Source organism: Mobula hypostoma, chromosome 2 (assembly GCF_963921235.1).
Source record: "Mobula hypostoma chromosome 2, sMobHyp1.1, whole genome shotgun sequence".
Taxonomy (NCBI): Eukaryota; Metazoa; Chordata; class Chondrichthyes; order Myliobatiformes; family Myliobatidae; genus Mobula; species Mobula hypostoma.
The window spans coordinates 168,101,393-168,123,293 of record NC_086098.1 but is presented as its reverse complement, the minus strand read 5'-3'; the positions used below and the strand labels follow the sequence as shown (position 1 = coordinate 168,123,293).

The following is a 21,901-nucleotide window of genomic DNA, read 5'->3' as shown; positions in this document are numbered from 1 at the left end:
CCCACAAAGCTGTGTCGAACGTGTCCTTACCTTAGAAACTACCTAGGGTTACCCATAGTCCTCTATTTTTCTGAGCTCCATGCACCTGTCCAGGAGTCTTTTAAAAGACCCTATTGTATCTGCCTCCACCACCGTCACCAGCAGCCCATTCCACGCACTCACCACTCTCTGCGTAAAAAATTTACCCCTGACATCTCCTTTGTACCTACTTCCAAGCACCTTAAAACTGTGCCCTCTCGTGCTAGCCATTTCAGCCCTGGAAAAAAGCCTCTGACTATCCACACGATCAATGCCTCTCATTATCTTATACACAGGTCACCTCTCATCCTCCGCCACTCCAAGGAGGAAAGGCCAAGTTCACTCAATCTATTCTCATAAAGCATACTCTCCAATCCAGGCAACATCCTTGTAAATCTCCTCTGCACCCTTTCTATGGTTTCCACATGCTTCCTGTAGTGAGGTGACCGGAACTGAGCACAGTACTTCAAGTGGGGTCTGACCAGGGTCCTCTATAGCTCTAACATTACCTCTCGGCTCTTAAACTCTATCCCACAGTTGATGAAGGTCAATGCACAGTATGCCTTAACCACAGAGTCAACCTGTGCGGCAGCTTTGAGTGTCCTATCGACACAGACCCCAAGATCCCTCTGATCCTCCACACTGCGGAGTGTTACCATTAATACTATATTCTGCCATCATATTTGACCTACCAAAATGAACCACCTCACACCTATCTGGGTTGAACTCCATCTGCCACTTCTCAGCCCAGTTTTGCACCCTATCGATGTCCTGCTGTAACCTCTGACAGCCCTCCACACTATCCACAACACCCCCAACCTTTGTGTCATCAGCAACTTTACTAACCCATCCCTCTACTTCTTCATTCAGGTCATTTATAAAAATTGCGAAGAGTAGGGGTCCAAGAACAGATCCCTGAGACATACCACTGATCACCGGCCTCCGTGCAGAATATGACCCGTCTACAACCACTCTTTGCCTTCTGTGGGCAATTCAAATCTGGATCCGCAAAGCAAGGTCCACTTAGATCCCATGCCTCCTTACTTTCTCAATAAGCCTTGCATGGGGTACCCTATCAAATGCCTTGCTGAAATCCATATACACTACATCTACTGCTCTACCTTCATCAATGTGTTTAGTCATATCCTCAAAAAATTCAATCAGACTTGTAATGCACGACCTGCCTTTGACAAAGCCATGCTAACTATTCCTAATCATATTATGCCTCTCCAAATGTTCATAAATTCTGCCTCTCAGGATCTTCTCCATCAACTTACAAACCACTGAAGTAAGACTCACCGGTCTGTAATTTCCTGGACTATCTCTACTCCCTTTCTTGAATAAAGGAACAGCATCGCAACCCTCTAATCCTCCAGAACCTCTCCCGTCCCCATTGATGATGCAAAGATCATCACCAGAGGCTCAGCAATCTCCTCCCTCGCTCCCACAGTAGCCTGGGATACATCTCATCCGGTCCCGGTGACTTATCCAACTTGATGCTTTCCAAAAGCTCCAGCACATCCTCTTTCTGAATGTCTATATGCTCAAGCTTTTCAGTGCACTGTAAGTCATCCCTACAATGGCCAAGATCTTTTTCTGTAGTGAATACTGAAGCAAACTATTCATTAAGTGCCTCTGCTATCACCTCCGGTTCCATACACACTTTTCCATTGTCACACTTGATTGGTCCTATTCTCTCACATCTTATCCTCTTGCTCTTCATATACTTGCAGGATGCCTTGGGGTTTTCCTTAATCCTGCTCACCAAGCCTTCTCATGGCCCCTTTCTGGCTCTCCTAATTTAATTCTTAAGCTCCTTCCTGCTAGCCTTATAACTTTCTAGATCTCTATCATTACCTAGTTTTTTGAACCTTTCATAAGCTTTTCTTTTTTTTTGACTAGATTTTCAACAGCCTTTGTTACTATAGTTCCTGTACCCTACCATCCTTTCCCTGTCTCATTGAAACGTACCTATGCAGAACGCCACTCAAATATACCCTGAATATTTGCCACATTTCTGCCGTACATTTCTCTGAGAACATCTGTTCCCAATTTATGCTTCCAAATTCCCGACTGATAGCTTTGTATTTCCCCCTACTCATATTAAACACTTTCCTAACTTATCTGTTCCTATCCCTCTCCAATGCTATGGTAAAGGAGATAGAATTGTGATCACTATCTCCAAAATGTTCTCCCACTGAGAGACCTGACACCTGACCAGGTTCATTTCCCAATACCAGATCAAGTACAGCCTCTCCTCTAGTAGGCTTATCTACATATTGTGTCAGGAAACCTTCCTGAACACATCTTACAAACTCCATCCTATCTAAATCCCTCGCTCTAGGGGGATGCCAATCAATATTGGGACAGAGACTTGGGAGTCCATGTGCAAGATACCATAAAGGTTAATCTGCAGGTTGAGTCATTGGTGAAGAAGGCCAACGCAATGTTGGCATTCATTTCTAGGGGTATAGAATATAAGAGCCAGGATGTGATGTTGAGGTTCTATACAGCACTCGTGAGACCACACTTGGAGTATTGTGTGCAGTTTTGGGCTCCTTATTTTAGAAAGGATATACCGACATTGGAGAGGGTTCAGAGAAGATTCACGAGAATGATTCCAGGAATGAGAGGGTTACCATATGAGGAACATCTAGCAGCTGTTGGGCTGTATTCCCTGGAGTTCAGGAGAATGAGGGGGGATCTCATAGAAACATTCCAAATGTTAAAAGGCCTGAACAGATTAGATATGGCAAAGTTATTTCCCATGGTAGGGGATTCTAGGACAAGAGGGCATGACTTCAGGATTGAAGGACGTCCTTTTAGAACTGAGATGCGAGAAATTTCTTAAATTAGAGGATGGTAAATCTGTGGAATTTGTTGCCACAAGCGGCTGTGGAGGCAAGTCATTGGGTGTATTTAAGGCAGAGATAGACAGGTTCTTGATTAGCCAGGGCATCAAAGGGTATGGGGTGAAGGCAGGGGAGTGGGGATGACTGGATGAAGTCGATCAGCCCATGATTGAATGGTCAAGCAGACTCGAGGGGTCAAATGGCCTACTTCTGCTCCTAAATCTTTTGGTCTTATGGTCTTATGGTCTTATAATATTGGGGAAATTAAAATCTCCCACCACAACAACACTGTTATTACTTCATCTTGCCAGAATCTGTCTTCCTATCTGCTCCTCAATGTCCCTGCTACTATTGGCTGGTCTATAAAAAACACCCAGTAGAGTTATTGATCCCTTCCTGTTCCTAACTTCCACCCACAGAGACTCAGTAGAACAATCCCTCCATGACTTCCTCCTTCTCTGCAGCCGTGACACTATCTCTGATCAACAGTGCCACCTCCCACCTCTTTTGCCTCCCTTCCTGTCCTTTCTGAAACATCTAAAGCCTGGCCTTCGAAGTAACCATTCCTGCCCCTGAGTCACCCAAGACTCTGTAATGGCCACAACATCATAGCTCCAAGTACTGATCCATGCTCTAATCTCATCTGCTTTGTTCATAATACTTCTTACATTAAAATAGACACATCTCAAACCATCAGTCTGAGCGTATCCATTCTCTGTCACCTGCCTATCCTCCCTCTCACACTGTCCACAAGCTTTCTCTATTTGTGAGCCAACTGCCTCTTCAGTTCAGTTCTCACCCCCAGCGATTCTAGTTTAAACTCTCCCCAAAAGGCTTAACAAACCTCCCTGACGGGATATTGGTCCCCCTGGGATTCAAGTGCAACCCGTCCTTTTTGTACAGGTCACTCCTGCCCAGAAAGAGGTCCCAATGATCCAGAAATCTGAATCCCTGCCCCCTGCTCCAATCCCTCAGCCACGCATTTATCCTCCACCTCATTCTATTCCTATACTCACTGTCACGTGACACAAGCAGTAATCCCGAGATTACTACCTTTGTGGTCCTGCTTCTCAACTTCCTTCCTAACTCCCTGTAGTCTGCTTTCAGGACCTCCTCCCTTTTCCTACCTACATCGTCAGTACCAATATGTACCACGACCTCTGGTTGTTCACCTTCCCACTTCAGGATATTGTGGATGCAATCTGAAACATCCTGGATCCTGACATCTGGGAGGCAAAATACCATCCGTGTTTCTTTCCTGCATCCACAGAATCACCTGTCTGACCCCCTAACTATAGAGTCCCCTATCACTGCTGCATCCTCTTCCTTTCCCTACGGCCACTGTTGCTTCCCCCAGGTAGGCCATCCCCCCCAACAGTACTCAAACAGGAGTACTTATTGTTAAGGGGGACAGTCACAGGGGTGCTCTCTAGCATCGGACTTTTGCCCTTCCCTCTCCTGACGGTTACCCACTTACCTGTCTCCGGAGGCCCCGATGTGACTCCTTGCCTATAGATCCTCTCTATCACCTGCTCACTTACCCTGACCAGACGAAGGTCATCGAGCTGCAGCTGCAGTTCCTTAGCCCGGTCCCTAAGGAACTGCAGCTCGATGAACCTAGCCGTCCGGCAGGGCGGGAGTCTCCCGCACATCCCATCTCCAACACCCAGTACAGAACTATTCTTCACAAGTATCTTACCTCACCTCGACCCGTTATTGCTGAAGCCCTGTTGAGCTAAAGCCCTCCTACTCTGACTCCCTCTGCTCCACCACCCGCTCCTCCGATGCCTGCTCTGTAAAGCTGTCCTCCTTTTAAACTCTTCCCGCCAGTCTAACTCACTGATGTCCACGTGCCTGCGCAGTCGTACCTCGATCAAAACGCCGAAGAAAAAAATGATCTCTTTTTTTAGTGGAGCTAGTTTGTTAATGTTTTGGACCCAGGCCTTCAGCAGAACTAGATGAAAGGTCTCGGCATGAAATACCGACAATTATTCCTCTCCATAGATGCTGAGTTCCTCCAGCCTTTTCAATTTCTGAGGCTGGGTTTCCAGCATCTGCAGAATCTCTTGTGTTCAACATTTCAGGCTGAGACCCTTCATTGGGAGTTGATGAAGGGTCATGGGCCAAAACGTCAACTGTTCATTCCCCTCCATTGATGCTGCTTGACCTGCTGAGTTCCTCCAGCATTTTGTGCTGAGCAGTTCAGCTTTTTCACAGTTTGTATTGACTGCAGTTTAAAGCAGGGATGGTCACAGCTCACACTGACTGTATATTCAGATGGGTAGACTGTATATTCAGACAGGGATGGTCACAGCTCACACTGACTGTATATTCAGACGGGTAGACTGTATATTCAGACAGGGATGGTCACAGCTCACACTGACCATCGATTATGGGAGGAAAGTTCACTCCATGGAAACGCTCTTTGTCTGAATTCACACCATTCTCCAGAGACAAGGAAGAAGGCTGACGAGGGCAGGACTGAGTTGTCTCATGGAGATTCTGCTTCAGAAACTGCCGAAACTCTCACAGAGGAGCCATTTGAGGTGGACGAGACCGAAGCTACTGATCTGGAACAGGGTGACGCGGCTGGAGACAACGACTGCGACGATGAATTGGTGAGTCCAACAAGATGGGAGGCATTGAAGGAGAAATGGGTCACTGGATGGTGATCAGGTTCACTCTGATTCTTCACACTGTTAACCTGATTAGGTCAGAAGATACAAGAGCAGAATTAGGCCATTTGGCCCATCGAGTCTGCTCTGCCATTTCATCATGGCTGATCTAATTTTCCTCTCAGCCCCAATCTCCTGCCTTCTCCCCATATCCGTCCAAGTCCTGACCAATCAAGAATTGGTCAAACTCTACCTTAAATGTACAAAAAGATGTCTCCGCAGCTGCTTGTGGTAACAAATTCCACAAATTTGCCACCCTCGGGCTAAAGAAAATCCTCTTCATCTCCGTTCTAAAAGGACACCCTACTATTCTGAGGCTGTGTCCTCTGGTCTTAGACTCTCCCACCATAGGAAACATCCTCTCCACATCCACTCTATCAAGGCCTTTCACCATTCGATTGGTTTCAACAAGGTCACTACTCACTCTTCTGAATTCCAGAGGATACAGACCCAGAGCCATAGAAACACTCTTCATATGACAAGCCATTCAATCCTGGAATCATTTTTGTGAATCCCCTTTGAACCCTTTCCAGTTTCAGCACATCCTTTCTAAGATAAGGGGCCCAAAACTGTTCACAATACTCCAAGTGAGGCCTCACCAGGGCTTTATAAAGTTCAACATTACATCCTTGCATTTATATTCTAGTCCTCTCAAAATGAATGCTAACATTGCATTTGCCTTCCTCAGCACAGGTTCAACCTGAAAATTAACCTTCAGGCAATCCTACACAAGATCTCCCAAGTCCCTTTATACCTCAGTTTTTTCCCTCCATTCAGAAAAGTCATCTCTTTCATTCCTTCTACCAAAGTGCATGACCATACACTTCCTGACACTTTATCTGCCATTTCTTTGCCCATTCTCCTAAGCTAAGTCCTTCTGTAGCTTCTCTACTTCCTCAAAGCTAACTGCCTCTCCAGCTATCTTCATATTGTCTGCAAGCTTTGCAACAAAGCCATCAATTCCATCACCCAAATCACTGATGTGTAATGTAAAAAGAATCAGTCCCAACACAGAGCCCTATGGAACATCGCTAGTCACTGGCAGCCAGTCAGAAAAGGCTCTCTTTATTCCCACTCTTTGTCTCCTGCCGATCAGCCACTGCTTTATCCATGCTAGAACCTTTCCTGGAATACCATGGGCTCACAGCTTGTTAAGCAGCCTCATGTGTGGCATCTTGTCAAAGACCTTGCTAAAATCCAAGTACACAACATCAACCGATTCTCCTTTGTCTATCCTGATTGTAATTTCTTCAAGAATTCTAACAGATTTGTCAGGCAAAATTCTTCCTGGAGGAAACTGTGCTGACGATGGCCTATTTTATCATGTGCCTCCAAGTACCAAGTGAGGGAGTTAGATATGGCCCTTGTGGCTACGGGGGTCAGGGGGTATGGAGGGAAGGCTGGGGTGGGGTTCTGAGTTGGATGATCAGCCATGATCATAATAAATGGCGGTGCAGGCTCGAAGGGCCGAATGGCCTACTCCTGCACCTATTTTCTATGTTTCTATGTACCCTGAGACCTCATCATTAATAATCAACTCCAACATCTGAATCGACAGTTTCCTTTCTTCTGCCTCTCATCTTTCTTGAAGATTGTCATTTGCAATTGTCCAATCTTCTGAACCATTCCAGACTCGAGTGATTCTTGAAAGATCATTACTAATGCCTTCACACTCTCTTCAACTGCCTCTCTCCGATTTCTGGGGTGTACACCATCTGGTCCAGGTGACTTATCTACCTTCAGACCTCTCAGTAATTCGGGGCCACTCAGTAATCGCATTCACACTGGTTGCCATTGGCTGCTTTCCAGAAAGGAGCTTTTTTTCTAAAATCATTGCAGACACTACCCACACTGCAAACTGCCTCTTCCAAAAGCTTTCTTCTGGAAAGTGCTGGAGAGTTATTAAAATAAAAACTTCACACCATCTTAAAAGTTTCTCTCCCCACACAGTTAATCTGATCTAGTTAGCCCCCACTCCACCTACTCTATCTATTACCCCCATCACTGCAATGTACTGTAAATACTTCAAACCATAATTATAAATACATGCTGGTATTTATGTATTTATACACATTTTATTCCATATCTGTACTTTAATCTCTAAGTTTATTTTTATCTAATACTTTATTCTTTATAATTGTTGAATGTTGTTTTCTTTTGCATGACTTGCCGTGACCAAAATACCACAGCAAATTCCTTATACGTGTGAGTGTAAATGTGAATGTAAAGCTGTGCCTGGATGCATGATATTCTAGCCATTACTCATTGGGTGATCCAGCACCAAAAACAGGCCCTTTGGTCCATCTCATCCATGCCAACCACATTACCCATCTAAAGTAATCCCACCTGTCAGCGTTTGACCCATATTCCTCTAAACCTTTCCTATCCATGTATCTGTCCAAGTGTCCCTTAAAATTGTTAATGTACCTGCCTCACCCACATGCCCTCTTCGCATTGCGGAGGTCACTCTGCTTGGCAGGTGAGACTTGTGGCTGTGAGACGATCTCAGGTTCCGGGGCCTCCTCCACGATGGTTGACTCTGAGACTGCAGCGAATGGTTCTGACACCTCTGGACACCTTTCCCCTCCTTCCTTTTTCTTCTTCTAGTTTGTGCTCTCATAGTGATCTTGGGAAGGTGCATTTAGTTTTCACTGGAATATTCTCTTATTAATCCTTTACGATCTGATTTCTCCTCTTGGTTTCCTCATCCACAACATCATCTGATGAATCCTCTGTTTTCGTATCTCCATTGACTCCTTTCATTTTGGCTTTCCATTCATCCAGATGGGCTTTGGTCTTTGCAAACAAGAGAAAATCTGCAGATGTTGGAAATCTAAGCAACACACACAAAATGCTGGAGGAACTCAGCAGGCCAGGCAGCATCTATGGAAAAAAGTACAGTCGACATTTCAGGCCAAGACCCTTTGACGGGTCTTTACATCTACTTTTATAAGCAGCTTTTTGTCTCCATCTTGAAGTTCGAGCAATAACCTGAATGCACACAGAGTAGGTTCTGGTTCTTTATACTCTCAAAAGCCAAATGGTTGCAACTTTTGTGAAGCTTCTTGAACTCTCTTCTAGCTTAAAACTAAGTCACATTTCACAAGTAACTGCCTGATTAACATATCGGAAGCTTTCTCAGATATGTTGCCTACAAAATCTGTTGTAGTCAGACCACCGCTTTCGTCACTTTCATGATTCCTCTGGGCAGCATGGTCCTTCCTTGGTCCAATATGCCTTACAACCAGAGGCACAGAGCTTGGCACCAACACCAGTTTGCCCTCCAATGGGCAACAGTTCATGATGTACAGCAGGGAGACAGATGTGGCATCACCCAGTACCTTGCTAAATTCACTTTCAGTTGACTCTATTGCAGGGGGATGTGGGGGGCAAATGGTGAATGGATCTTCAATCAAGTTGTAGTTGTCTCAGCCAATCACAGCCCCACAATGCCAGCTCTCCTGTTTTTACCACATACAAGCTCAATGTGGCTTGTTGGTTGTTGTATTTCACTGTTACTAACGTCATTCCCACAGGAGTCATCTTTTCTCCAGTTTAAGTTCTTCATTGGATATCTGCAGGTTTCATTTCAGTATCTTTGAAATGCCATTTAAACTCATTTTCTGGAATGACTGAAACAGCCAAGCAAGTGTCCAATTCCATTTTAATTAATTTGTCTTTCTCTTCTGCCATATTGCTTGTCTATTGTTAGTTTTCACATTGTAAATTTCAAGGCTACACAGTTCAGTCACTCTCACCATTATCAGGTTTTTCATTAGCAGCATGCAGATCATGCTCTCTTTGAAACTACAACTTGACTTCTTACCTTTTTCTCTTCTCTGTGTGGACCATTTGTTTTTGTCTGCCCGACACGCTCTTTGTATGTGTCCTACTTTGTTGCATTTTCTATAAGTTTGGCCTTTAAATCTGCATTGATCTGGTGCATGTGAGCCCCTGCCACAACAGTAACTCAATTTCTGCCAATCTGGTTTCTGTTTAGGTGTCACCATTTTGTTCACACTCACTATCATTGCTGACCCCAACTCAATTGCATCTCTGCCTGTGGTTTCCATGGATACAGCTATTTCAACTGCTCTTTTAAATGTAAATTGTGCTTCAGTTAGGAGCTGTTTTTGAATGCTTTATTGTTAGATTCCACAAATTAAACAATCTCTTAGTACATCAAGACCATAAGATATAGGAGCAAAATTAGGCCATTTGGTCCATTGAGTCTGCTCTGCCATTTCATCATGGCTGATCCATTTTCCCTCTCAGTCCTAATCTCTTGCTTTCTCCCTGTATCCCTTCATGACCTGACTAATCAAGAATCTATCAACCCCTGCCTTATATATACCGAAAGAGCTGCTTGTGGCAATGAATTCCACATGAAATAAAATAAAGTTCCAGCTACATGGGAGCACTTCAGTTACTGGGTGGCCGCACATCCGCGCAGCTTAGAGGGAACAATGGTTAGCAACATTATGGCCACTTCACTAAATTGGACTTCGTTTATTTTTGTTCTATTTGCATTCATTCCTGTAAAATTAATGTTTATACTTATGGATGCAGCTTATATGATGCAAGGTGCCAGTGATGCTGCTAAAGTAAGTGGATCATTACACCTGTGCATATGTGTGTGTATGACAATAAACTCCACTTTGACACTGTACCTCGGTACAGTACATGACAATAATCAACTAACAGCAATCAATACCCAATATAACCACCAGAGGACGCTAAAGATCCACCACACACTGAGCAGAACAAATTCGATTCTCTACTACATAATTCTCAGCCAAGTAATGCTTAAGTAAAATATTATTAGTCAGAAACTGTATTTGTTATTGAAAAATAATTTGGCTTTTTTAGAAGTGAGCTAGCGACATTATACAAGTTTTGAATCCTTATTCTGAGTCATATTTTAAAAACTGACTTTTAAATCTCGACAGAATTGTTAGTTCTCGATCCAGTTTAAAAATTTTAAATAGACTTTACACTGTTAGTGAATTCCACAGCCCCGGGTTATCCAAAGACTTCCAAACTCAATTTCAGCCGTACATTCCGGTAACGTACTTGTGCTGCTTCCTCCCCACACCTTCTTGCTCGGACTTCTCATCTTGTTTTTTCAGACTTAATAAAGAGTCTCGGCCCAAAGTGTCAAATGTTCATTCACTTCCGTAGATTCTTCCTGACCTTCTGAGATCCTCCAACACTTTGTATGTTTGCGTTGGTAACATAGGGCCATGCTGTTAACAGCAGTGGGACTTAGCTCTGTAAACTGACAACACCTGCCTTTGCTACGCTGTGCATTTTGAAGTCAGGAACGAATGGATGTTCTGTGCCTTTGTGGCCTCCTTCAGTCGGTATGGGCTGCTTCTCTGAGCCAGCGACCCACCAACCACCGAGGGCTATGGAGGGGTGTAGACAGAGTGATTGAAAAGTACAGCACAGGAAGATGCCCTTTGTCTCATCCAGTCCATACCAAACCACTTAACAGCATGTCTGCTTTTTCCGTTGGTGTTGGGTGAGACTAGAACCAGAGGCCATGGGTTAGTAGATACCAGTTGTTTTCCTTTCTGCTCTTTGATTGATCCCAACGTAAACAGTAATTTATGGTTGACTGGCATAGGTCAACATCTTCCATAAGCCCCAGAACCTTGTTGAATCTTTCCTGATGACATACTGTATATGATCCCTCTTATTATACAGGAGGAGGATTGTGCCAAGAAAGGGTTCAACTAAAATTGAGCTCATGTTAAGAATGAAAAAAACTGAGAGGAGGAGGGGATAAAGAGAGCGTTTAGCACATTGGCCTTCAAAAATCAGAGTACTGAGTACAGGAGCTGGGATATTATGTTGAAGTTGTATAAGATATTGGTGAGGCCAAATTTCAATGTAAATTTATTATCGTTTGTTTGTTATATGCCATGTTGTGTGACATCATCATTATATGTCGAGTCATATGACGTAGGTGATCATGATCTTTCCGTGACCGTGATTGTTCTTGGCAATTTTTCTACAGCAGGGGTTTGCCATTGCCTCCTTCTGTGCAGTGTCTTTACAAGATGGGTGACCCCAGCCATTATCAATACTCTTCAGAGATTGTCTGCCTGGTGCCAGTGGTCACATAACCAGGACTTGTGATATCCACCACTTGCTCCCATGGCTTCAAGTGACCCTGATCAGAAGGGGGGGAGGCTAGCAGGTGCGACACCTCGCCCAAGAGTGACCTTCAGACTAGTGGAGGGAAGGAACACCTTACAGCTCCTTTGGTAGAGACACATCTCCACCTCGCCACCCCAAATTTATCATCGAAGTACTTACGTGTGCTGAAACTGGAGAGGGTTCAAAGGAGGTTCACGAAAATAATTCCATGATTGAATGGCTTGTCATATGAAGAGCATTTGATGGCTCTGGACCTGTATTCACTGGAATTCAGAAGAATGGGGGGTGACCTCATTGAAACATTGAATAGGCCTTGATAGAGTGAATGTGGGAGGATGTCTCAGGTGCTGGGAGAGGCTAGGACCAGAGGGCATGGCCTCAGAATAGAGGGACGTCCATTTAGAACAGAGATGAGGAATTTTTTTAACCTGAGGGTGGTGAATCTGTGGAATTCATTGTCACAGGCAGCTGTGGAGGCCAAGTCATTGGGTATACGTAAAGCAGAGGTTGATAGGTTCTTGATTAGTCAGGGTGTCAATGGTTACGGGAGCAGGTAGGAGAATGGGGTTGAGGAAGATAATAAATCAGCCAAGATGGAATGGCAGAGCAGACTCAATGGGCCAAATTTCCCAATTATACTTCCATATCTGATGGTTTTATCATCACACTTGTGGGCTCAATTAAATCTTAAGAACCCATTATTCTGCTCAGACCTGACCTCTGCGGTCGTTGTTTGATCTTGTACTCTCACATACTTTTCAGTCAGTCATTAGTCATACTTTGCCCCAAGAAATCATTCTGCCTGATGCTGAATTCTTTTAACGAGACTCTTTGCATTGAAATTATATTGATCAAGAATGGGTGAAAGACACAGGGCTTCCTGTACGTTTAGTAAGAAACAGATGTCTAGGACAAGACTGTAGGGGAGGAGGAGGGAGTGGCTGGTTGTTGTAAATTTATCTCAGATACAGTCACTTGTTCCAAGAGCAAACAGGCATCCAAACTATAGATTAAAAGCAACTTGTTTATTAGGTTCAGCATGTTATGCTGAGAGCTGTTGCTGCTGGACAACTGTCAAAGGTAAGGCAGACATGGAACTGTTGCCTAGAAGGTGCAGACAGAAGTAGGTCGAGAGTTATTAGCAGCCCTTGCTTGGGGGCTCCCTACTCTCTCTGAGGGGCGGAATAAACTGCAGGAAGCAGACCACCATGGTTTAGAGTCAACTTTATGGAGGTGATTTACTGGGCAATGTCCTGCGTCAGTACACCAACATTACCCAGTAATTGTGGAGACAAACTCCACATTTGAAACATTGCATTAAATTTTTGATCACCCTGAATTGGGAAAGATGCCACTAAACAGGAGAATGCCCGCAAGAAAATGAACCTCAGGGTTGTATACGGTGACATGTATGTACTTTGATAACAACAAGACCTGGGTGTCATTATACACCAGTCATTGAAAGTGGGCATGCAGGTACAGCAGGCGGTGAAAAAGGCGAATGGTATGCTGGCATTTATAGCGAGAGGATTCGAGTACAGGAGCAGGGAGGTATTACTGCAGTTGTACAAGGCCTTGGTGAGACCACACCTGGAGTATTGTGTGCAGTTTTGGTCCCCTAATCTGAGGAAAGACATCCTTGCCATAGAGGGAGTACAAAGAAGGTTCACCAGATTGATTCCTGGGATGGCAGGACTTTCATATGAAGAAAGACTGGATGAACTGGGCTTGTACTCGTTGGAATTTAGAAGATTGAGGGTGGATCTGATTGAAACGTATAAAATCCTAAAGGGATTGGACAGGCTAGATGCAGGAAGATTGTTCCCGATGTTGGGGAAGTCCAGAACAAGGGGTCACAGTTTGAGGATAAAGGGGAAGCCTTTTAGGACCGAGATTAGGAAAAACTTCTTCACACAGAGAGTGGTGAATCTGTGGAATTCTCTGCCACAGGAAACAGTTGAGGCCAGTTCATTGGCTATATTTAAGAGGGAGTTAGATATGGCCCTTGTGGCTACGGGGATCAGGGGGTATGGAGGGAAGGCTGGTACAGGGTTCTGAGTTGGATGATCAGCCATGATCATAATAAATGGCGGTGCAGGCTCGAAGGGCCGAATGGCCTACTCCTGCACCTATTTTCTATGTTTCTATGTTTCTATGTTGTTGGGTCTGAAGTTATGAAGGGATGTTGAGCTGATCGGAACATATTTCACTGAAGGGTTGGAGAATGAGTGATGATTTTTTAGAGGCATATAAAATTGTGGCAGGCAGGCAGGCACAGGGTGAGTGTGCAGTATTTTTCCCAGGGTTGGGGAATCAACAAATATACAGTACTGTGCAAAAGTCTTTGGCACATAAATATGGCTAGGGTGGCTGGCTTCTGCACAGTTTTCTAGTAATTTTATGTATTGCGCTGTGCTCCTGCCACAAAAAAAAATCATGACAAGTGAGTGAAGAAAGTGAAGATAAGTCCAATTCTGGTGTGGATCACAGGTCCATTGTGGTCAGAGGGAGGGCAGGGAGTGGGAACTCCAGAGAGACATTCAGTTGTGATCAATAAACCAATTCTTTGGAATCAAATTACCTTGCCTGGCATCTCAGAGCTGGGTGAATCTATACTCGTGCCAACACCCCCACCCCTGGCACTCTTTCTCTACCACCTAACCCACACCTTTCCTGTGGCACTCCACCTTCACCATTCCCAACATTGCTTTGCTCCCGCCAGATTTACAAACTCGGTCTCCACTCCACGTTGACGAGTACAGTACCGTGTAAAAGTCTTAGGCACCCTAAGTATATACGTACTGAGGGTTTATAAGGCATTCCTCAAACCACGTTTGGAATATTGAGAGCAGTTTTGGGCCTCATTTCTAAGGAAGAGGGTCCTGACATTGGAGAGGGTCTGGAGAGGGTTCACAAGAATTATCCTGGAAATGAAAGGGTTAAAGTACAAGGAGTGCTTGCTCTCTCTGGGTTTATACTCACAGGAGGTTAGAAGAATGAGGGGAGATCTCATTGAAGCACGGATGAATGAAAAATGAAGGACTATATAGGAGGTAAGATTGATCTGTTTTATGTGATATGTTCTGCGAAACCTACTGAATATTGAAAAGCTTGGATAAAGTGGATGTTTCCTGTAGTGGGGGAGTCTAGGACCAGAGGGAACAACATCAAAGATAAGTACATCCTTTTAGAAGAGAGTTCAGAAGGAATTTTTTCAGCCTGAGAGTGGTGAACCTGCGCAATTCATTCCCACAGACAGCTGTGGAGGCCAAATCTTTGAATACATTTCATTTTCATGTCTTGCTCTGTAAGTTTGCCCCAAAGTAAAACAATAAATGCCAGTAATGGTAAATTTAGACCATAAGACAAAGGAGCAGAAGTAGGCCATTCAGCCCATCGAGTCTGCTCCACCATTTTATCATGAGCTGATCCATTTTAACCTATTTAGTCCCACTGCCCCGCCTTCTCACCATAACCTTTGATGCCCTGGCTACTCAGATACCTATCAATCTCTGCCTTAAATACACTCAGTGACTTGGCCTCCCCTGCTGCCTGTGGCAACAAATTCCATAGATTCACCACCCTCTGACTAAAGAAATTTTTTCGCATTTCTGTTCTGAAAGGGCACCCTTCAATCCTTAAGTCATGCCCTCTCGTACTAGACTCCCCCATCATGGGAAACAACTTTGCCACAACCACTCTGTCCATGCCTTTTAACATTCGAAATGTTTCTATGAGGTCTCCCCTCATTCTTCTAAACTCCAAGGAATACAGTCCAAGAGCAGACAAACGTTCCTCATATGTTAACCCTCTCATTCCCAGAATCATTCTAGTGAATCTTCTCTGTACCCTCTCCAACGTCAGCACATCCTTTCTTAAATAAGGAGACCAAAACTGCCCACAGTACTCCAAGTGAGGTCTCACCAGCGCCTTATAGAGCCTCAACATCACATCCCTGCTCCTATACTCTATTCCTCTAGAAATGAATGCTAACATTGCATTCGCCTTCTTCACTACCAACTCAACCTGGAGGTTAACTTTAAGGGAATCCTGTACAAGGATTTAATTCAAGATGCCAAGGTTTAGAATCCAGGAAGGTGAAGTCCAGTAGTTTTAAACTCATAACTTTTCTGGAAGTCAATTCAAGATGCAAAGAGTTTCCTGATCTCTGCCCTCATGGCTCACACTGTTTGTGCTCCCTTGTCATGCCCAGAATGAAACACTGAACTCTTTCCCTTCTCTCTCTCCACAGGACACCAATCACAGAGAAGATGCAGAAGCAACGTTAGAATAAAAGGTATCTGATTTTTCTTTAATTTCATGCAATTGGATCCTTGACTTCCTAATCCTGACAATCAACACTGGTGCACCTCAGGGGTGTATGCTTAGCCCACTGCTCTACTCTCTCTCTATACACATGACTGTCTGGCTAGGCATAGCTCAAATACCATATATAAATTTGCTGATGATACAACCATTGTTGGCAGAATCTCAGATGGTGATGAAAGGGTGTACAGGAGCGAGCTATACCAGCTAACTGTGTGGTGTCACAGCAACAACCTGGCACTCAATGTCAGTTAGACCAAACAGCTGATTGTGGATTTCAGAAAGTGTAGGACGAAGGAACACATACCATTCCTCATAGAGGGATCAAAAGTGGAGAGAGTGAGCAGCTTCAAGTTCCTATCTAACCTGGTCCCAACATATTGATGCAGCTATATTTCATTAGGAATTTGGTATGTCACCTAAAACACACAAACACTTCTATAGATGTTCAAAGGTCCAATTTAATGTCAGAGAAATGTATACAATATACATCCTGAAATGCTTTTTCTTCACAAACATCCATGAAAACAGAGGAGTGCCCCAAAGCATGAACAACAGTTAAATGTTAGAACCCCAAAGAACCCCCCACAACTTCCCCCTCCTGCATGTAAGCAGCAGTAAGCAACAATCCCCCCTCCCCCCACCTGCAAAAAAAAAGCATCCGCACTGTCACCGAGCACGCAAGCATGAGCAAAGCAACAGCAAAGACACAGACTTGCAGTACCCCAAAGAATTAGCATTTCACCCAGTATTCGGCAAACCACAGACTCTCTCTCTCCCTAATAAGTAAGAAAGAGGCGTTTCCATTTTCCCAGCGATCGGGGAGACATAACAAACAACTCGCTGGTTTACGATGTTAAAAGTCAGCCATGTCACTTTGTTTCGAGCTCTGTGCCTGCAGATCGCAAAGATCCCGGGTCTCCAGGCACATGGCAGATATCCCGACTCCCCCGACAACACACGGGTCTCCTGTCATGACATCGACCCTCGACCTACCTGTCTCCAGAGCCCCAAGATCCCACACTTCCGAATTCGAGCCAGACTCTCAGACCGAACTCTTGCCACAAAGAACCGTAATCAGTGTGCAACTCCAGGTCAGAGTTGTCAAAAGAACCCTGAAAGGGAAAAATAGAGATATTAAAGATGAAAATAGAGTTGTTACTATGGAGAGCATTCTGGCAGGTTGCATCACTGTCTGGTATCACTGGAGAGGAACTACTTCACAGGACCAAAAGAAACTACAGAAAGTTGTACAATTAGTCAGCTCCATCTTGGGTACAAACCTTTGTAGTACCCAAGACATCTTCAAGGAGTAGTGCCTCTGAAAGATGACGTCCATTATTAAGGATCCTTTCACCCAGGGCATGCCCTCTTCTCATTGATACCATCAGGTAAGAGGAACAGAAGCATCAAGGCACACAATCAGCAATTCAGAAACCGTTTCTTCCCCTCTGCCATCTGATTTCTAAATGGACATTGAACCCATGAAGATACCTCACTTTTTTTTGATATATATTATTTCTGTTTTTGCACAATTTTTAACCTATTCATATACATATATATACTTACTGTAATTTATTTATTTGTTTTTCTTTTATATTGCCATGTATTGTATTGAACTGCTGCTGCTAAGTTAACAAATTTCACAACACATGCCGGTGATAATAAACCTGATTCTGATTGGTGGGGAAGGTAAAGATCTGAAGAAGGAGAAATTTGATGAGAGAGGTTATATACATACATACACACACAGTTGAAGTCAGAAGTTTACATACACCTTAGCCAAATACTGTACATTTAAACTCAGTTTTTCACAATTCCTGACATTTAATCCGAGAAAACATTCCCTGTCTTAGGTCAGTTAGGATTACTATTTTAAGAATGTGAAATGTCGGAATAGTAGAGAGAATGATTTATTTCAGCTTTTATTTCTTTCATCACTTTCCCAATGGGTCAGAAGTTTACATACACTTTGTTAGTATTTGGTAGCATTGCCTTTAAATTGTTTAACTTGGATCAAACATTTTGGGTAGCCTTCCACAAGCTTCTTAGAGTAAGTTGCTAGAATTTTGTTCCATTCTTCCAGACAGAACTGGCGTAACTGAGTCAGGTTTGTAGGCCTCCTTACTCGCACACGATTTTTCAGTTCTGGCCACAAATTTTCTGTCGAATTGAGGTCAGAAAATGATGTCAAGTCTGGTTCATCTTTGGGAGCAAGTTCCAAACGTCTGAAGGTACCATGTTCATCTATACAAACAATAGTACGCAAGTGTAAACACCATGGGGCCACACAGCCGTCATACCGCTCAGGAAGGAAACACATTCTGTCTCCTAGAGATGAACGTACTTTGGCGCGAAAAGTACAAATCAATCCCAGAAAAACAGCAAAGGACCTTGTGAAGATGCTGGAGTAAAACAGGTAGACAAGTATCTATATCCACAGTAAAACGAGTCCTATATCGACATAACCTGAAAGACTGCTCAGCAAGGAAGAAGCCACTGCTCCAAAACCGCCATAAAAAAGCCAGACAACAGTTTGCAAGTGCACATGGGGACAAAGATCTTACCTTTTGGAGAAATGTCCTCTGGTCTGATTAAACAAAACTTGAACTGTTCGGCCATAATGACCATTGTTATGTTTGGAGGAAAAAGGGTGAGGCTTGCAAGCCGAAGAACACCATCCCAACCGTGAAGCATTGGATGGCAGCATCATGTTGTGGGGGTGCTTTGCTGCTGGAGGGACTGGTGCACTTCACAAAATAGATGGCATCATGAGGAAGGAAAATTACGTGGATATATTGAAGCAACACCCCAAGACATCAGCCAGGAAGTCAAAGCTCAGTCACAAATGGGTCTTCCAGATGGACAATGACCCCAAGCATACCTCCAAAGTTGTGGCAAAATTGCTTAAGGACAACAAAGTCAAGGTATTGGAGTAGCCATCACAAAGCCGTGACCTCAATCCGATAGAAAATTTGTGGGCAGAACTGAAAAATCGTGTGCAAGCAAGGAGGCCTACAAACCTGACTCAGTTACACCAGTTCTGTCTGGAGAAATGGAACAAAATTCCAGTAACTTACTGTGAGAAGCTTGTGGAAGGCTACATTCGATGCAAGTTAAACAATTTAAAGGCAATGCTACCAAATACTAACAAAGTGTATGTAAACTTCTGACCCACTGGGAAAGTGATGAAAGAAATAAAAGCTGAAAGAAATCATTCTCTCTACTATTATTATGACATTTCACATTCTTAAAATAAAATAGTGATCCTAACTGACCCAAGACAGGAAATGTTTTCTCAGATTAAATGTCAGGAATTGAGAAAAACTGAGTTTAAATGTATAGTATTTGGCTAAGGTATATGTAAATTTCTGACTTCAACTGTGTGTCTATATATATACTGTACAAATTATGGAAATAGGACCGGTCATGTTCAACTATTGCATTACTGTCCTAGGGGAAGTTTGAGGATGCAATTACCAATTTAGTATGCAAAGTTCTGAATAAAGGCTAATCATATAACATAATTGACAAGATATCTCATGCAAGGCTTATTGAGAAAGTAAGGAGGCATGTGATGCAAGGGGACATTGCTTTGTGGATCCAGAACTGGCTTGCCCACAGAAGGCAAAGAGTGGTTGTAGATGGGTCATATTCTGCATAGAGGTCAGTTACCAGTGGTGTGCCTCAGGGATCTGTTCTGGGACCCCTGCTCTTCGTGATTTTTATAAATGACCTGGATGAAGAAGTGGAGGTATGTGTTAGTAAATTTGCTGATGACACAAAGGTTGGGGGTGTTGTGGATAGTGTGGAGGACTGTCAGAGGTTACAGCGGGACATTGATAGGATGCAAAACTGGGCTGAGAAGTGGCAGATGGAGTTCAACCCAGATAAGTGAGAGGTGGTTCATTTTGGTGAGTCAAATATGATGGCAGAATATAGTATTAATGGTAAGACTCTTGGCAGTGTAGAGGATCAGAGGGATCTTGGGGTCTGAGTCCATAGGACACTCAAAGCTGCTGCGCAGGTTGACTCTGTGGTTAAGAAAGCATATAGTGCATTGGCCTTCATCAATCGTGAGATTGAGTTTAGGAACCGAGAGGTAATGTTGCAGCTATATAGGACCCCGGTCAGACCCCACTTGGAGTATTGTGCTCTGTTCTGGTCACTTCACTACAGGAAGGATGTGGAAACTATAGAAAGGGTGCAGAGGAGATTTACAAGGATGTTACCTGGATTGGGGAGCATCCCTTATGAGAATAGGTTGAGTGAACTTGGCCTTTTCCCCTTGGAGAGACGGAGGATGAGAGGTGACCTGATAGAGGTGTATAAAATGATGAGAGGCATTGATCGTGTAGATAGTCAGAGGCTTTTTCCCAGAGCTGAAATGGCTAACATGAGAGGGCACAGTTTTAAGGTGCTTGGAAATAGGTACAGAGATGTCAGGAGAAATAGGAGCAGTGAATGTAAAACATTATTTATGTTGTACTTTTCCTGGATAATTACATAAAGACCTTCCCATTGAGTCCACCTCTCACAGTGTTCAGTGAATAGTTAGCAGATTTAGACAGATTCCTTCCGACATCAATTGGCTTTATTTGTTTTACAGAATCCAAACCAGTGGTTCCCAGCAGGCACCATGTGATGGTGAGAGCGCTTGAAACTGACTGAGGACCGCAAGGTTAATTAACTGGATGGCCGCCATGGGCCACTGCTCGTTCAGCTGAGCCAGCCCAGGAGGACATCTATAAAGCACTGGGCATTCCTGTGTCACTGCAGAGATGATTTTAAAGACTGTGCGCGCCTCAGGAGCAACTGCAGAGAACACCACACACACACGGAGCAAACTGTTGGCCAGTTGCCATGACAAATCTCTGGTATCCATGACTGATGTCATTCATTAATTTAATTCCTTTGACGTGTACAAGTGCAGTTGTCAATCTCCATCAGTCTTGATAATATTACAAACCCAAATGATATGTTCAGAGTGAAATAAAACAGCCTTTCAACTACTTCTCTTTTTGTCAGAGTCAGGCTAGGATGGCCATAGAAAATTCCTGTCCATGGGTATTTGGGCAACTGGGAGTGTGAAACCAGTTGCAGGCAGAAGTTTGATTTCAACATTGAAGAGAAGTTTGGATAAGTACATGGAGAGCTATGGTCCAGGTGCAGGTTGATAGATCGAGGTGCAATAATATTTCAGCATGGACGAGATGAGCCAAGGGGCTTGCTCTGATATTGTAGTGCTCAATGACTTTAAGAACTGTAAGCTTGTGAGTTGGAACAGCAAAAGGTCTAAGAACAAGAGGTTTACCATGTTGCTGACTGGATTAAGCAGCATGTCTTTATGAGGATAGGTTGCGTGAGCTGGGGCTTTTCTCTCTGGAGTGAAGGAGGATGAGAGGTGACTAGATAGAGGTGTACCAAGGTGATGAGGTATAGATTGAGGGGACAGCCAGGGAGACCTTTCACAGGGCAGAAATAGATAAAACAAGGGGGCATAATGTTAACAACACACATCAAAGTTGCTGGTGAACGCAGCAGGCCAGGCAGCATCTCTAGGAAGAGGTACAGTCGACGTTTCGGGCCGAGACCCTTCATCAGGACTAACTGAAAGAAGAGCTAGTAAGAGATTTGAAAGTGGGAGGGGAGGGGGAGATCCAAAATGATAGGAGAAGACAGGAGGGGGAGGGATGGAGCCAAGAGCTGGACTGTTGATTGGCAAAAGGGATATGAGAGGATCATGGGACAGGAGGCCCAGGGAGAAGGAAAAGGGGGAGGGGGGAAAACCCAGAGGATGGGCAAGGGGTATAGTAAGAGGGACAGAGGGAGAAAAAGGAGAGAGAGAAAAAGAATGTGTGTATA

At 44.0% G+C, this 21,901-nt stretch overlaps 1 protein-coding gene across 9 annotated transcripts in view; it reads left to right on the top strand.

Moving 5' to 3' along the window:
* raly (RALY heterogeneous nuclear ribonucleoprotein) overlaps window positions 1-21,571 on the top strand; it is a 215,966-nt gene extending 194,395 nt beyond the window's left edge. For 7 of the 9 annotated variants that reach the window (XM_063073897.1, XM_063073963.1, XM_063073926.1 and 4 more), the window contains 3 exons: window positions 5,322-5,488; window positions 15,963-16,007; window positions 20,646-21,571. In XM_063073897.1, the coding sequence (XP_062929967.1) occupies window positions 5,322-5,488; window positions 15,963-16,004 (209 nt within the window). In that variant the 3' untranslated portion in view covers window positions 16,005-16,007; window positions 20,646-21,571. The remainder of the gene's footprint in view (window positions 1-5,321; window positions 5,489-15,962; window positions 16,008-20,645) is intronic. The other 2 variants (XM_063073953.1, XM_063073945.1) reach the window with 1 other exon arrangement.
* The last annotated feature ends 330 nt before the right edge of the window (window positions 21,572-21,901 follow it).